This window comes from Peromyscus leucopus, chromosome 6 (genome assembly GCF_004664715.2).
Source record: "Peromyscus leucopus breed LL Stock chromosome 6, UCI_PerLeu_2.1, whole genome shotgun sequence".
Taxonomy (NCBI): Eukaryota; Metazoa; Chordata; class Mammalia; order Rodentia; family Cricetidae; genus Peromyscus; species Peromyscus leucopus.
Genome location: NC_051068.1, coordinates 126,063,982 through 126,082,306, shown reverse-complemented (window position 1 = coordinate 126,082,306; position 18,325 = coordinate 126,063,982). Strand labels below are relative to the sequence as shown.

Below are 18,325 nucleotides of genomic sequence, written 5' to 3'. Positions count from 1 at the left end.
TTGTCTTTGGTATCTCACTCTTGTAATGCTATGATAGTTTAGTGTTATTTCTCTTATGTTTTCTAGGTTCCAGAAGCTGAGTCTCTGTAGCTTTCAGAAATTCTAGATGATTCTCAGCTATCAGAAAACATTGTTTTACCTTATCTTTATGCTCTTTGAAAACCCTCATTAGATGTATATCATCAAGTGTATTTAAAATACACCTAATAAGAATATATGCAAATAGAGTATGCTATATACACACAGGCACATGTGTCAGGAAGATGTGCAAGGGCAAGTGTCTAAGGTCTTTGTGAGTAAATCAAGTATGCCTGTGTGTCTCTGTGGGAGGGTGAAACTTCCACCCCTTATCTCTCTGCTATACTATAAATAATTTTTTACACTTAAATCTTATTAATGCTCTGAATAGCTCTGTCTGTTTTTCTGTCTATTTGCAACTTAAGTCCTTTTTTACTTCTTTCTATTATATTTGTTGTTGTTTAAAATTTTGTAAGGCAGTTTTAAAAGGCATTTTCCCTTCTATATAAGTTTACTCTTCTTCCCTTAAAATGTGTATTTTATGCTCTATACCCAGACTTTCCATCTTCGGTCTTTATGTTCTAGTTGCATTGCTATTTCTGTGGTTTCTGTGGCCTTCCTGCCTGCCCTGTCTCTCTCCTGCCTTTGGACTTCCTAGTTCTGTTATGGGCGGTAAAGCTTATGGCTTCTTTCTCCCTTCCTCTTGCTTTGAGTGGGACACCTCACAGATGAACTGGCTCACTCTTTTGTCATCTTGGGACACTAACACCCAGGATTATTGCTCATGAGCCTCTTCTAATGTTTCTATATGTGTGACGATGGTGCCTTGGGCTATATTTGTTTTTTCTTTTCGTGCTGCCTGGAGCCCAGGGCAAAATAGGGCATTCAGGTTTTGAGTCTCTTGTGTACAGTGGATTTTATGTTTCCTAGTTTTCTCCACCTTAGTTTCCTCCTGAGGATTCTAGAGATTTTTATTCTTTTTATTTGTGTGTGTGTATGTGTGTGTGTGTGTGTGTGTGTGTGTGTGTGTGTGTGTGTGTGTGTCATTTTGAGTGGATAACATGTATGTGCAGGTTCCCAAAGAAGTCAAAAAGGGGCAGGTTCCCAAAGAAGTCAAAAAGGGGCATTGGAACCCTGGAGATGAGTTACAGTTGGTTGTAAACTGCCCAACCTGGGTGCTGGGAACTTAGCTCAGGTCCTCTGGAAGAGTAGTATTTCTGAGGCATCTTTCTAGCTCCAGGGCTGCAGCTTTTTAAAGATGTTTATCATCTGACCTCCTACCTTGCTTGGGTCAGTGTTGTGTCTGCCACACAAAGCCCATGAAAATTCTGCTTTGAGGCCAATTAAGAATCAGTGTGAGAACTTCAGGTCAAAGAAGCCAGCCATCTGCTTTTCTGTTCACATCTGCCTAGACTGTAAGCATTTTGTGTTTGTAAACAGCTCTCCTTTTGTTGCTGTGCTGAATTCTTAGGATAGCGTCCAGCACAAGATAAGTACTAAATACCTACTGTGGAACGGGTGAGCACGGCTGCCTCCCATAAAGATATTGGCATCTAATCACAATCTTGTGAAGTATTGCTGACAGTTCCCATTCTTCACGGAAAGCAAATTGAGACTCACACAGTTTTAAATAATGGATGTGAAGCTATTAAACAGCAGAAAAATAAGTTAATGTTGGAACCTGAGCCTGTCAAACTACTTTCAAGAAGCAAAAGAGCCCATACCATGTTTGTCTTTCTGAGTCTGGGTTACCTCACTCAGGATGATTATTCCTAGATCCATCCATTTGCCTGAAAACCTCATGATGCCATTGTTTTTCTCTGCTGAGTAGTACTCCATTGTGTATACACACCACATTTTATTTATCCATTCTTCAGTTGAAGGGCATCTAGGTTGTTTCCAGGTTCTGGCTATTACAGACAATGCTGATATGAACATAGCTGAGCATGTTGGTGGAGCTCCGGGAGTCCAGTCGATGAGAAAGAGGAGGTATTGTATGAATGAGAGATGTTGAGACCATGATTGGAAAAAGCACAGGGACAAATAGCCAAACTAGTGGAAACACATGAACTATGAACCAATGGCTGAGGAGCCCCCAACTGGATCAGGCCCTCTGGATAAGTGAGACAGTCGATTAGCTTGAACTGTTTGGGAGGCCCCCAGGCAGTGGGACTAGGACCTGTCCTTAGAGCATAAGCTGGCTTTTTGGAGCCTGGGGCCTATTCTAGGACACTTTGCTCAGCCTGGGTGAAGGGAAGAGGGAACTGGACCTGCCTTGACTGAATCTACCAGGCTGAGCTGAATCCCCAGGGGAGTCCTTGCCCTGGAGGAGATGGGAATGGGGGGTGGATTGGGAGGAGGGCGGGGCGGGGGACAGGAGGTGGGAGGACAGGGGAATCTGTGGCTGATATGTAAAATTAAATTTAAAAATTTGAAAATAAAGTTTAAATTTTTTTTTTAAAAGAAGCAAAAGAGCCAAGCACAGAATCCATGACAACCTTCAAGGAGCTGTCCAAGGTGCTGAATGGACTCACACAGAAGAGTCTGCCAGATACAATAGAACCTTGGGCACTTGGGCACTGAGTCTACACTTCTTTTGCTGACAGAGAAATTCCCTCCTCGTTGACTAACCCTGACACTGGTCACCTTGCTTCATGTTACCTCCTAGGGACAGACTATAATCTGCTGCCCATAGACTCAACTGGAGCAAAAAGCCACACTCCCAGCCTCGCTTTCCAGCATGCCAGGACTAACCCTGTCACTCCATCAATAAAAAGTTTTTCACTCTTGGGAAGGAAGGCACTGTGCTTCTCATTCATAGACACAATGGGGGTTCAAGACCCAAAACTGATGTTACATATGAATCACATTGAGATTTACAAATCTGAGAAAACAACAAGAAGATAGTGTGATCGACTTTCCAAATGGTCATTAGCTTACTCCAAGATGGCTGGTTGAGAGTACAGCTAATGAGCTTTCTCGAGGAAGCTTATTTGGGCATCTCGATATTGCTTTCACAGTCCTTCAGCCAGGCTCACTGTGCCAAGAGGAAGGACTGTCTGGATATGTGCCTCTGTGAAGCTGCTGCTCCACTGCTGTAGAATGAGGGGGGTAAGATGTTACTCGTCTAAATCTAGGGGCAAGGCACCTTTTTCCTGGATATTTGTCATCTCCGGAGTATATAATTTTTATGACACTCACTTGCTCAAGGTCAGTTACTCAGCTCATTAAGGATCTGAAGTGAAAAAATAAAAATGTCACAGAGAAGTCAGAATCTCAGCAGGTACCGGCATGTCTGTCAGCTGCTCCTTTTATCTTTTTCTTTCTAACTTCAAATTTTTTAGTTGTCCGTGAATTTTCCTAATTAACAGAAGCAGAAAAGCTTCTGGCTTCTTGGAGTGCGGGGCTAAGAAGGAAACCCGTGGCCAAGCATGCTGCTGTGTCGTCTGATGCCTCCTTGCTATATGAGCCTGATGTCCAGTAAAGTACAAGGGGGCGAGAGCTGGTCAGTAGCATGAGGACCTGCTTTTGTATCCTCAGAACCCACATAAAAGCCAGAAGCCTAGTGCATATCTGCAGTCACTGTGCTGTTAAGGAGAGACGGGAGTGGAGGCAGGGGCATCTTCTTAAGTGTGCAGTCAAGCCACTGCTACGTGCAACTGGCAACTGCAGACAGCAAAGGTCTCAACCTAAGTACAAATGAGGACTCAAATTCAGGGCTGTCCTCTGACCTCCACATACGGACAGTGCCACTTCTACACGCAAAGACGCACACGCAGAGAAAGGCACAAACACAAAAGGACACACCCACGCATAAACACAAGCGTGAAACAAAAATTAAGGAGAGTGGATGTTAAAGGTATTTCCATGAAGGTTCAAAAATCTAGAAATTCATTTGTATCGTAAAAGCCACTTAATATTTTCATAAATACTCTTCATTCAGTGCAGTCCTGGGTGTCATGTCTGGAAGTACCACAGTGACATTTGCCAACAATTCCCAGATGCAGAAGTGAAATAAAGACCCCCCAGAGCCAACTACTGCCCTAGGCGCTCTGTGCTTCTGCTCTGCCAGTGAGACAGGGCTCCCGCGTGCCTCCCCCTGCTGGTGAGAACCCGAACAGCCCTGCTAGTCTCCTTGGTGGGGTGGCTTGCTCACTAGTGCCATCTGGCGATCAGTGGGTGCACTGCAGGGCGTGCAGCCGAGAGAGATTGGAGAATCCCCACCTAAAAAACGGCATACAGCTCAAAGTTAAGAAGCGTATGAAAAATGTCAATCCTGTCCCTGACTTTTAAAAGCCACCCTTAGGTTTAAACAACCTTTCTCTGTGAAAAATGTCAAAGAAAGAATATCAAACAAAATATTCTGTTCGGAAGAAGTGCTGGGAGAATGGGAAATTAATAAAAGTGAAGATGGGAGAAAACCCCAGTGTGTGTAAAATTGGTATCTCTTAAAAAGAAAGCTGTGAGGACCAGGATTTATTGCCACACATAAAAGATTTGCATGAAAGGAGTGAGAAAGTGACACATTTAGGTTACAACAGCTCACTTGAGAGAGAACAGCGAAGCCTCCTCAGCTGGGCTGCTCCGCCACTCAGCCCCGCTCTTCCCTGTCCCACAGCAAGCTTGTTAGCAGCCCTAAAGGGCTCCTTGGTAACCTGAAGGGCCTGTTCCTCGTGATGCATTTTGTAATACTAATTAACTAATTCCCAGCCACATGAAGGGAACCTGTGAAGATTCGCCAGAGGGGGACTGCTAAGTAAATGGTGACAGACTTCTCCGTCTTCAATTAGATGGAATGACACATTGTGACAGCAACAAGTGGGCCGACTTTCTGATGACTAGAGGGAGTGGGGGTCTCATTCCCGGAAATGAAGAGAAGCCCTGGCTACGGGTCTACCTTTGTGCACATCAAAGCAAGACTCTGCCTTTGGTTCTGTTTTGTGTGCCACCGACGTAAGATTTAATCCAAAATGCCGCTTTTTGAGACTGCTTCTGTTCTCCTGAAATGCCTGACAGGGCACAACACAGGGACCAAAGAGAACAGCCAGCCTAATTAAACCCATACAGGTGGCACTGTGCTCGGAGCCTCAGCCCTGACTCTGGCCGCCCCGCCCAGCGCCACCCGTCTCCACTGTTTGTGTTGCAGATCTCTTGCTCACATGGCAACTGTTGCTATGTTTGCAGTAATAAGTGGGTGATGCTAGTGTCTCGGTAATGACTACGATACAAGAGCCATGATTTCCAAATGGATTTTTGAAGTCGCTCACACAATGGCACAGCACAGAGCGACAGCTTTAATTTTCCATAGATTCTCTTTCTTTTCACCTTTAGTGTCTTCTGTATGGACTGAATCGAACCCCTGTAGAATAGCAACAGTGACAGTTTTCTTCTTTCGCTTGCTTGTATTTAAAAAGGATGTTATTTTAAAGGGGCTTTGTTTCTTATCTCTTTAGAATCTATGGGAACCTGTATTTTTTTTCTACTTAAGTAACAGTGATTAAAGCTATCAGAAAACATTGTGGGCCCAGAAGGAAACAGTTCCTGTATTAGCCACAGGAGAAAGGATGGCATCCGCTGTTAATATCTGTGACATTAGCTGGATGCCTGTATTAACGAGCAGATGTGTGAAGGGTCTCAATTGCAAATAAGTCTGAAAAATTCATGAGTGGATATTTTCCATGCTGGATATTCTCTTTCAAAAAGACAGTGAGCAAATGAAATCTGTTTTGTTTCCTGATCATAATCGAGTCTTTCCTTCCCAGTCAGTGAGGGTTATAACTGCTCCCTCAGTAGAGCTGGGCATTGCCTCAGCTCTAGGAGAGATAAGCGGTGGATAGCTATGTTACGCCAACTGATGGTGATATCAAACTGGCCAAACCATGGAGGAGAAGATATAGTGTGTGCTTTGATCACTAACCGTGGTTCCGACATTGTGAATTTTTGGTAGGCTAGTCCCTAACAAGGTAAGAACCATCCATCAGCACTCCACCAAGGAGCAGGCTAAAGGCAGAAAGGGTGAAAGACCTGCTGGAAGCTTTGCAGCTAGTAAACTGCAGCGCCATGGTTTGAGCCCGGATCAGACTGGCTTTTCAATCCTTGCTGAGCTGCTGTAGTGAGATCCAGAGGGCTGCTCTCATACTGATCCCCCATGTGACACCACAAACTACTTCCTGGGTAGGGTGTCAGGATCCGCAGGGCATCCATAATGGGGCAAGTGAGTACACACTTGGTGCTCACAGTGTGGCCCCTGAGCAGTAGCTACAACATCTGAGGGAATCTGTAAATAGACAGGCTCAGAGACCTAGCTGGTCTCAGTGAGCACCTTAACAAGCGTTAGACACGTGCTGTGTGGAGAATGCACATTGAAATTGTAGGTGTGTCGCTCCAGTCTCTACTGTATTTAGGATGCACCCCAACTTCCTCTCTCCCCATAACTTACTTCCCCAAAGGTTATTAAGCTGCCACTTTGCAGTCCCAGTCCCCCGTGTCCACGTGGCAGAAAGTGTCTGCCTTCTTAGCAGAGGTTGTTTCTATCTTCATTCACTTAGCACATCTATGTGATGTGTATCTGTAATGCCAACTGATAGAGTACATGGCAGGAAGGAGAACACCGGAGGGCTGTGGAGGGGACTTTTGCCTTAATTTCTGTGGATGTGCTGACTGAAAGCTATATATAGTCCAGTACAAAAACGGAGAGGATTTCAGATGCTCAAGGGCAGCCACCTAAATACACTGGTTTCAAGCAAATGAGTCTCTTCTATTGGGTTCTAAAATCCCCTTTATTATTCATGGAAAATGATTCTTATTCAGCTCAACCAACACATGGCAAAATAAATTACAGGACTATGAAACAAATAGAAATGATGTCTGTTGCTGGCTTTCCCTGTCATGCATTACTGGGTGGAACATATGTGTGTGGCCAGGGGGTAGTAACTGCCAAATGAGTTTCAGATTTATGAAAAATTCTTGTTGCTTCTACATCAACATGGCTATTTCCCTTTGTAAAGGGTGGCTAATTCTGAGTTTAGGGAAGGTTTAACAGGTTTACATAATTATTAAGGGCAATTAATAAATTGATATATACCTTTATGTTTTAAAATATGGATAAAACATAATTGAAAGATTATAACATTCCTTTGAGCCCTTTTCCATTACTGGCTAGTAAACTGGGATGACACCTTTCTTTTTAAAAATTGCATGCATTTAGCACGTGTGTATTATGTGTTTGGAGTGTGCATTTGGATGTACGTGCACATGTATGCATGTGTGTATGTAAGTGTCTATATGCATGATTGTGTGAGTATGTCTCTGTATGCATGTTTGTGTGTGTGCACAGGTGAGCACCAGAGCATGCATGAAGAAGTCAGAGGATGACTTCTGGTGTAGGATCTCTCCTTCAACCATGTGAGACTGAACTCAGGTTGTCAGGCTTATTACAAATGCCTCTACCCACTGAGATACAAGCCAACACCCTCTGTTGTAATTTGTTCAAAACCATTGAGATCCATTTATATACATTTGGTTAAATACATAAGTAAATAAATAATGAGGCATCTTTACCTTAAGGAAAGACTCAACTGTCTAGAACATTGTGTATAATTTAAACATAGCTAGAATTGGAAAGTTAATTCCTTATTACAAATATATGCTGAGCTCCTTCACAGTATCTATCAGACACCATGGTGTTTGGATGGGCTGATCTTTTATAACCTCTTGACAATTTTTTGTTGTTGTTTCTTTGAGACAGGGTTTCTCTGAGTATCTTTGGTGCCTGTCCTGGATCTCACTCTGCAGATCAGGTTGGCCTCGAACTACAAAGATCCTCCTGGTTCTGCTTCCAGAGTGCTGGGATTAAAGGCATGCACCACCACCACCCGGCATATATTCTTGTCGTATATCCTTGCTTATTAGCTATATTTTCTTCATTGAAATAATTAGATTATTATTACTTATAGATGAGAAAACACCAAACATACCTGTGGGTTCCCTTATTGCTCTAACCCCTTCATCTACTTGACTCCATTTCCCTCTGTGAGGTTGCTACACTGCTACATCAGCATTCGTGTTTGCATCCTTCTAAGTGCCTGCTAAATGCTGTTCTCCAGCAGATGTTGGAAACACAGTGGTGCATGATACATCATTCCAGCCCTGGAGAGACGTGTGGTTTACTGAGGGTGTCAGAAGCAACATGCTGAAGCAAGGGTGTGATCCCATGATGGCCTAGGAAGGGTTAGGGAGAATTAACAAGACAGGCAGGAGCACTGGGGCAAAGGCACAGAGACAGGAAGCCATGGGATGTGACTGGAGAGCTGGAGCGTTGGTACAGTTGGGGCAGAAGCTGTGGGTGGGGATTTAACATGAGCAGAAGTAGAAATAAGAGGAGACCATGCGGCCTTGCATCCAGGTACAAAGGAAAGGATGAGAGCTTCTTCCTACCCACGGCTTCACTTCTGGCCACTAAGATCTCACCCCACCCAGGCAAGGAACAGGTACCCATCTGTATGTGACCAGATAGGACAGGCAGTGGTCATCATTGAAATTGCTCTGGGTGACACTGAGTGAATGATCAAGGCTGTCATAAGCTACAGGTGGGTGTGAATGAAGCAATGTAGATGACATGTGACTGACTCAGGTAGAGCTGATAGCCACTGTGAATGCAACATTGCCTCGTGGAATTGAGCAAGCCTGGAATTGGTCTGTCACCTGTATTGTACTGATCAAGCCACCTGTTAATGAATGTCCCTCTTTAAATGTCAAAGAAAGGGAAGCAAAAGGTCCAGTCACCATTTTAAAATAGAAAGAAAATAAATTAGCCAGTTTTCAGTCTATCAGTTCCTGATTGCCACAGTGAAAGGTGCACGATGGATCTAGGATCTACTGAAATCACTGCCCAGCATCTCAGCCATATGGTGCTTCTGCTCCACGGCATCTCCACCTATACAGTCCCATCTGCCTCCATCCTGTAGTGCCTAGAATAACACCTGTCAGGTGGCAGCTTCTCATCCCCGGCTCACTGAACGTAGAAACTGGCGCCTGCTGCTCAGAGGGAAGTCTTTATACAGCTCACCTCACCGGCAAGAGCTTCCTGCCATGTTCTTCATCAAGGTGTGTGCTCCTTGTAGCATGCCTGACTCCGACAAAACTTCCCCACTAACATTCCTAACTTGGGGATGGATTTTAAGTGAGTTCTTTGAACTGGCTTCTCTGCCTCTCCTCTGGGTAAATTGCTTACCACAGGAATCCATGATCATTTTGCCACTGCACTGATACTCCTCGTGACATATGAAGAAATCACAGTTGGCACTTCAACGTTGATGCTAGCTCTTGGACTCTTAACAAATCCTTTATCAAAGAGATTTGTTGTTGGAATCCACAGAACACTCTGCTCACTCTGTGTGCACCGACAAGCTCTTCTGACAGGCCTGAGATCACAGCAGAGGAGGAGGGGCAGGCGGATCGCAAATGCAAAGGTTTCCGGTTTGTTCACTTGGCCAGCACTTGTTGAGCAGTTTCCCTAGGACTCGGAGGTGTACTGAGGCCACATCACCTCTCAGTGAGTAAAGCCCTTCGATCCGGTGAAATGACTATCCTCATCAGAGTGCGTCCCTGCAAAGTGGAGACAGGGACATTGGCCATTGCCTAAAGTAAAGGATGCTCTTCTCTGTGTTTGTGCAGGAGACCTTTCTAACAATTCTCTACCTGTGTGAAGAACCATGTTTTCTGTACCCCTCTCCTCTCCCTTACTTGCTCCTGAATCTAAGCAAGGCTGCTCTTACCCAGAGCCGTTGTTACCACACACAGGATGGCTCGCTACTTAACTTCCTGTCAGTTGCTTAACTGATGGAGTCATCCTTTTTGTTTCAGAGTCTCGTGTTTAGGGTTTGAAGAGCTAGATTGATGAGTATTACCAGGGGGAAATATTTTTTGAAAAGTAAGCGAAGCTGGTGACATATTACTTCAGAGTTTAGTGAAATTCAGCAAATTTAATTCTATTATCCTGTCAAATGCTCACATAAAGGACACCTGAAAGCATATTCAAATGCATCTGTGTAAAGACTTCAGAAGCCACAGACACATCTGTAAAAGCTGGGAGAATCTGCCGCTGACAGGCCATTGTTTTACGAAGCGAGTAAATAATCTTCCAGCAACTAATTAAATAAAGTTATCTTGCTGCAGCAATGCCTGCCTGCTCTCCCTGGGAAAGGCTGTCAGGTAGCTAATGATAACCGTGTTTTCTTGGCTTTCTCAAAGGCTTCTGGACGTTTATACAGGCAAATTCACCCAGACACCAAAATCGCAGCTTTCTGCATGAATCATGGAGCAGAGCATAGAAGTGCAGATCTTACAGAGTGTTTACAGCCAGATCATTTAAGCCCTTGTTTATTTTTGCCACTGAGGATGAGATACCAGCTAATAAATGCATTCTGACCGAAATGCCAGGGGCAAATGTATTAAAGCATTTCTCTACCACTCTGCGTTTGTCAGAGGTTCACCAGCTGATACTCTGAAAGGACCCTATGGTGCCTTCAAGCAGTTCCTGGGTGTGGATGGACCTTGCTGAACTGTGCTCACTGTTGTGAGGGTGAATTGGAATGTAGGAGGAGCATCAGCAGAAAGGCTCATTTCAATAGAGCTGCTACTCTTCTCTCTGTTGTCCATCAGTCATCAGAAATGGAAATGCTAAGTAGAGCTCAGGACTAGTGAATGTTACAAATACTCCTAGTAAATATTCTCAGCTACCTGACAGAAACATGATCGATCTATCATCTATCTGTTTATCTAGCTAGCTAGATATCTGCTTCTGTGTCTGGCTGTCTATATGTCTATATGTCTATATGTCTCTGTCTGTCTATCTACCTATCTATCTACATGTATGTGTGCTTCTGTGTCTGTCAGTCTATCTGTATGCTTCTGTCTGTCTCTGTACCTATCTGTTGTCTATTTACTTACCTACTTATCTATCTGTCTGTCTGTCTGTCTGTCTGTATGTATGTATGTATGTGTGCTTCTGTTTCTGTCTGTGTATCTATCTGTATGTCTCTATCTGTCTGTCTGTCTGTCTGCCTGTGTCTCTCTGTCTGTCTCTGTTTCTCTTGTTCTCGCTCTCTCACCAGTGGCAAAGAATAAATTTAGGGCCCTGAGCATGCTAGACAAGCACTATACAGGTGAGTTTCATTCTTATTCCTTTTCAAGGTTGGAAAGCAGGTCAGAACAGTTAGGAAATAGACCCTAGGTAGTAGACAGGTAAGTTGGGGGTTGCCCAGTCTGTCTAAATCCAGAGCTGATGTGTGTTGTTTTGGAGATGGCATAAAATATTCTGCATGCAGCTTCAGTAGGAAATAGTAATTAGTAATGATGGGAAGTATGGCTCACTACTTCAAACACCACACTCCTCCACTACCCATGACTCTATATATTAACATGGTCAGTTGTTCCCTGACCTTTCCCTGACCAGTGAAGGCAGCTTACTTACGGAATTATTCAGGGTCAGCATGTTCTACATAGTTAAAGTGGCCTTGTTCAGGGCCATCATGCTCTATATAGATGAAGCGTCCTCATTCAGGGTCGTTGTATTCTACTTAGATAAAGTGGCCATGTTGTCAGCTCTCCAAAACCGAATTGCTAACTTTTAACTCCACAGTAGATACCATTTCTTCAGAAACCTCTGTCCAAATTCAACAGAACTGTAGACGACAGTATTGGCTGCATGTGTTCCCAGAATGGAACAGCAAGGAAATGTTACAGCCATTCTAAACCAAACAAAAACACCATCAGCTCAGCTCAGCTCTGATGGTAGAGATTATTAATAGCGCGCCTTCCTTCTGCCCCTCATTTGGCAGGTGTTACTCATTATCTGTAATGGAAACCGTTTTCTATACTGTGGGTAATTTTTAATGTATCCTCTACCTGCAGGTATAATTCCTTTAAAGGAGGTTAATAGCATTAATCCCATTTTACAGATGGGAATAAAAGAACTAAATTATCCTATTTTCTCGGGTCAGAGAGTAAGTCAATGTCTCATTAACTTCCATTAGAATTTTCACCCCATCCAATTCACACAGAGATTCTTCCTCAAGATGCTTAATTACTGTCAAGAATTTTCTGGCATCGACTCCTCACTGACACACATCAAGTACCTGAGCCCAAAGGTTAGCAAGGCCCAGTATTAGAGGCCCAAGGCCTGCCCAGGAAATGGGAAGTGGGTCTTTGGATCTAACTACAACAACAGGCTTCTGTGTCAGCACAGGGATGGTAAGGAGAGTCAGCAGTGGTGGGCTTGGGTCAAGCTCCATAAATGTAGGTGCTGTGATCAATCACTCTGCTTGGTGTGCTGTGTGCAGTTCTCACAGGCAAGGTGAACCAAGTCCCACTCACCTATCTGATGAAGAAGCTGAGGTTAGAAAGTGATTCATGTAAGAAATACAGCCAGATACAGGAAGAGGGTGTGGGACTAGGCCATGGGGTGAGAATACAGCCAGATACAGGAAGAGGGTGTGAGACTAGGCCATGGGGTGAGAATACAGCCAGGTATAAAAAGAGGGTGTGGGACTAGGCCATGAGGCAAGAAGGGCTCTTAGATTCAGTTATCTGAGTCCGCAGGTCAAGGTCTTTGACAAAGTTACTAACTGTCAAAATGAGCACAGGTTGGACTCACCTGAAGGCCTCTTGAAACACAAATAACTGGGCCCACTGCCCAAGTTTCAGGCCTGGCAGGGTGATGGAAGTAGAAATTGCAATTACAGCCTACTCACAAGGGATTTTAAAGCTGATAATCCAGGAATTACCTCCTGAGAACCAGTGCCCAAAACAACTCTATGCATTAAGATCTCTGAGGAGCTGAATTAGTTACAGTGCTGGATTTAGAAGATGAGTCTGGCAAAAGTGTGTTCAGGTCCTGAGGGCAGACAGTTGACCTAGTAGCACCCAGCTGGAGCAAGAAGAACCAGAAGGAGAGTGTACCTCGGGGGAATATTGGGCCAGAGAAGTAGGAACGTACTGATGAAGTGACCCAAAAGGGTCTGTCGAGTGTGACAGTCTGATCTTTGGTTATGGTGGCTAGAAGAATTATTAAGCATTAATATAGACTTAACAGAATCAGTCTCATGTACTTCCATCCATGCTGTTTCTGCACCTTCTCCCTCCATTCACCAGTTAGTTACAGGTTAGTTTATTGGTTTTTTTTTTTTTTTTTTTTTTTTTTTTTTTTGTTAGTTTGCTTGATTGGTTTTTGGTCACATGTAACCCAGGCTGTCCTCAAGCTTCTTATAGCCAAGGATTACTCTAAACTTCTGATCCTCTTGCTTACACCCCTGGAATGCTGGGACGGCAGATGTGTACCATGCCCTATTCTGAGGAGAGAACTCAGGCTCTCATGCTTGCAAGGCAAACCTTTACCAATTGAGCCATGCCCACAGCTCCCAGATGCTACCATTTCCACAACCCCCTCTTTGCTTGCCTTATTCCTTCTTTTGTCTAGAAAGTGACTGCTAAAGCCCCAGTGTTTTCCAGGCTAAGGGATCAGCAGTATGGATCCAGTTTTGGTCCTCACAGTGTGAGCAGGTCATTTCAGCCAAGCATGATGAGTTTTGTATAAAAAAAAAAAGAAAGAAAGAAAGACCAGGGGCCCTGCTGAAGGAATAGACAGCTAGAGAGTGAGTGCATGTCATTAGCTTTTTCTGCTTAAATGTGAAGTGCTCTGATCTCAGAGAATAAGTCAGGATTTCTTTAAAACCCACGCTAGTCTATTCATAATGCTGTTTCTGCTATGAATAATAACTTCTCCAAAGCCCAGTGATTCTGGGTCTGCATCCAACCGTTGTTAATCTTCCAAGCAGGTGGCTGAAACCCTGGTAGAACAAGAAATAAAATAAAATGAGGGACATATGTATATCAATATCCTCCAGTGATGGAAGGCAGGAATAATTACCATCAGCCTCATTCCCTACCCTTCTTTCTTTGCAAAGTTCCCATGCTGAGATTTGCTGGCCAGTGTTTGTTCCTTTTTGTGAAATCTGTCTCAGGCTAGACTGGAAACTTGATATAGCAGGTGAAGCATTCAGGCCCATGATGAATCAGGGCCAGACACAAATAGAGGGCTGAGTACTCAAAGGCTTCACAGAGAGACAGTCAAGGTGGTTCTGCGCTTGGATCTGCTGCCTTCGCTTTCTGGAGCCAGAATCCAAAGGTGGCAGCTGCCGCAAAGCTGCATAAATAAAGGAAGCAAGGGCCTAGCGTTCCTATGGGAACGTGCCATGGCTCCGATTACCAGGTCCCCAGATACCACTTCCTTTCAGATCTGGATCTCACATTAAGAGACAGTGAGAGGTACACTTCCTGAGAGGTGGCTGGGGGATATCTGTAGTAAGAGATTCACAACTTCCCCTCCACAGTGTACAGATGCATCCTGAGGGCATTTTGTCTTAATGAATTGCATGACAGAATCGGTCTTTTCCCAAATGGTCCAATAATGTGAGAGGTACTTATCTCAGAGGCTGAACTGTGTGTGCCTAAGTATAATCACTAAGGAAGAAATCCCAGTACAGCACTGTTCACATCCTTCTGGGACACTCATGACTCAAGTCTGGACTAAAGTTGGTGACTGCCACAGATTCGAGCCAATGGTCACCTTGCCTAAGTGCCTGGCTTTGGGAGAGAGTTTAAGACCAGATTCAGATGTGTAAAATACAAGCATGTCCCTGCAAAGATTCCAGAGGCCTGTGTCCAGAAGCTCTGATGTCTGCCTTCCAGACTGAAAACTGAAGACCCAGATGACTAAGAACCCCAGGCCTCCCCACAACCCACCACAAGGCATGCTGTAGCCTAGCAGCCAATGAACAGTGAATGGAAACACACTGAAGTATCCCTCTTGTCTCACTGTTACCAGCCAGGTGACCTCAGGCACATGGCATGATCTGTCATCACTGCAGCTCCCTTATAGGAAAAAAAATAATGAGTACAACACCACACTCCACTTCTGCTGGGAAAACTAAGAAATACCATGTGAAATCAATATTATGATTCCAAAATGCCTCGCAGACATGATCCTACTTGAAATGTTTGTGAATCCTGTGGATGTACAAAGGTGTGGAGTTCTGCATGTGATTTCTGTGGTTTTCTGCATTCCCTACACCATATATTCACACAGCACAATCCCACAAGGCACAGTTCATTGCAAAGGCCTGAACAAGGTGTGCCTGCTGCATTCAACCAATACGTGTGCGTGGATGCCTCTCACTAACAGCAGCCTTGTGGCCAGTCACACTATGGTCGGCCACACACAACTGTGTAGTTTTTGTTTCCTAAGCCTCTAGTGATGTCCTATACATGAGAATTCTTTAAATACACAGTAAATATTATTTTTTCAGGGAGTCCATGGAGTGCTTTGAGACTGATCCCCGCCTGCTTGTGCTATCTCAGACAGCATAAAGACAGAAGCCTCTGCAGATCTGCTTGAGTAAAGGGGCCCTGGCTCTTTCACTGACAGAAGACCTTCTGGTCCTCACACCAAGGACTCCACCTTGCCTTGAGGTCTGACTGGCTTTGCTGGGTTTGGGTCAACCTGGTACTTCCTCTCAGACCTTATGGTAGCTTGAATGAAAATGGTCCCATAAGCACATAGGGATTGACACTATTAGGAGGTGTGGCTTTGCTGGAATAGGTGTGGCTTTGTTCCAGGAAATAGGTTACTGGGGACAGGCTTTGAGGACTCAGAAGCTCAAGCCAGGTCTATAGCTCACAGATCTCTTCCTGCTGCCTGCTGATCCAGATGTAGAACTCTCAGCTCCTTCTCCAGCACCATGTCTGCCTGCATGCTCCCATTCTTCCCACCATGACGATAATGGACTAAATGTCTGAACTGTAAGTCAGCCCCAATGAAATGTTTTTTTGTATAAGAGTTTCCATAGTCATGGTGTCTTTTCTCAGCGATAGAAACCCTAAGACAGACCTCCACACAATCTTTTCTTTTTCAAAAATAATGCAAAAAAGTCCATTAGCTAACAACCACAAAATATCCTTTGGAATGAAGCTCATAAAAGATCTTCCATTTTTCTTACTTCTGATCCTCTGACTATTCCTTAATTTATTCACTTATTTGGTAAAAAATAATTTTTCAAGGGCTTATAATTCTAGACTGCACATGTAACATCAAATATATCAATGGTTGAGTCCCCCATGAAGATTTAATTCTAGTGTGGAATGAAGTGACATAATCTTTTAATAAATTACTTCGGCCCTAGATGCAGCTACATTGGTAGAGAGAGTACTTATCATACACAATGCCCTGGGTTTGATTCCTAACACCAGGATCCCCAGCCTGGCATGTATGACCATAATCTAGGTGTGTTGGTACAAGGCTGTAATCCCAACACTAGGAAGTAGAGGCAGGAGGACCAGGAATTTAGGTCATCCTCATCTACATAAGGAGTTAGGAGCCAGTCTGAAATACTTGAGACCTTGTCTCAGAAACAGAAGAAAAAATTGACAAATGAATGAACTGTGTAATATTCTATGACAGTGGTTGGGTAGGAGAGTATGGAAAGAAATGTGGCTTGTGATTATAGGTAGAGTGGCTGGAAGGACTCACCCTGAAGATAGCTGGTGTTCACTGAGCACCTACTGTGTGTTATGCTGGTGCTCACTGAGCACCTACTGTGCATTATGCTGGTGTTTACTGAGCACCTACTGTGTGTTCTTCTAAGTTTGTTACACCTAGATCATTGAGTATAATCCTCACAGAGACAGGCCATCTCATTGTTCTTGTGCTGTGGTGGAGAAAAATGAGGCCTAGGAAGACATGCCATAGACAGTAGATATGCTGGAACTGAAAACCCAGCTCAGTCTGACTTGACATCTTATTCCTGACCTACTGCTTGACCCACACAGAAATTCTGCCGAGAGAGGAGCCTGGAGAAAAGACCAGAAGCTCAGTCCAACCAAAGTTATTCTGTAAGCATGTGAGCTCCGTGCCAGGCTCCAAATGCTGAGGATGCACGGGTAGCTAACAAACTGCAGCTCCTGCTCTAAAGGTGTCGACTTTCTGGTGTGCCTCCTGTCAGGGCTTTGTACAGAGCAGTACAAAAGTGGCCATCAAGATCTACCTGTGCAGAGGCCAATCAGCACTTCTTACCAAATCTAATCATGTTCCTGCCAACACAGAAGGTCAGAGCAGCAGTGGGGGCTGCAAGAAGTGTCAAGCCCTGGGCTGCCCAGGATTCAAAGAGATGTCACAGCACGTCACACCAGAGGGGGTTATCAGGCCCACATAACTCCAGGAGGACATCAGGAGAACAGGGTACCCTGGCAACGGCATGCCACTCCGTCATTCAGCGCCTGACAGTGCAGAATGCACAGAGGAGAGAGGAAAGCTTTGGTAGTGTACAGTCAGGCAAACGGTCCCGGTGGTTTGGTGTACATTCACTTAAAACAAAAACAAAAACACACATTGCTTGTAATTTTTAACCTCCCTTAGGGTGTTTCAAATGATTTGTGAAGATCAATGTTCTGCCTGTTCAAAGAGTTTAGGGAGTTTCAAACCCTTCCCGTTCAGACTGGCCTGTCATAAAGAACAAAGGAACATGGAATTTCTTGCAGAGATCAGAATTCACACAACAGAAACCAGGGATCTAAACTCAACAGAGATGTGCTTTTAACTTCCCTCTGCCCAGAAGGAGAGGGATGCCCACTCCATGCATGACTAACCACTTGCTGATTTTGTCTTCCATTGATGAAGTTGGTTTTGTGATTTTTATTTATATAACCACCCATGGTCTAAAGAAATGGCTGACAACTTGGGTTCAGATAGGCCTGAGTTCAAGTTCAAGGTCTGTCACTCATGAGCTGTGAGACCCAGGAAAACACTGGCTTCCTCACGTGTTGAGCTGTGGTGGCTTGTGCTCATTGCCAGCTTGACTGGACACGTCACCTTGACTGTGTGTGTCTGAGAGATTATCTTCAGGAAGATTTTTAACTGAGTAGGGAAAACCCATCCAGACATTTTGTGGTAGAGGTAGCACCATTTCATGGATGAAGGTCCTACACTGAATAATAAAAGAAAATAGAATTCTCTTTTCTTTCTTTGATAATCTACCCAGGTATGATCTACCCAGAAGTCTTACATTCCCACTGCCTCACTGAGAGCTACTTTCTCCACCATGCCACCTTTGTATGATGGATGGCATCCTCAATCCATGAGATACAATAACCCTAATGCTGCTCATATCAGGTCTTCTGTTATAGTAACAAGAAAAGTAGCCCCAGGCTGAAGATGAAAACCAAGCTCTCATCAAAGGCTTTCAGTGAGACTCAT

General features: G+C 44.2%; 1 protein-coding gene across 2 annotated transcripts in view; it reads left to right on the top strand.

The window, feature by feature from the left end:
* LOC114702493 (serine/threonine-protein kinase TNNI3K) overlaps positions 1 to 18,325 on the top strand; it is a 273,778-nt gene that overhangs the window by 237,985 nt on the left and 17,468 nt on the right. Inside the window, exon 24 of one of the 2 annotated variants that reach the window (XM_028882931.2) lies at positions 15,384 to 15,662. The exons of the other annotated variant lie outside the window; for it this stretch is intronic. Within the exon in view, the coding sequence (XP_028738764.1) occupies positions 15,384 to 15,444 (61 nt within the window). The 3' untranslated portion in view covers positions 15,445 to 15,662. Of the gene's footprint in view, positions 1 to 15,383; positions 15,663 to 18,325 lie in introns of those variants that run through there. 2 annotated transcript variants of the gene reach the window in all.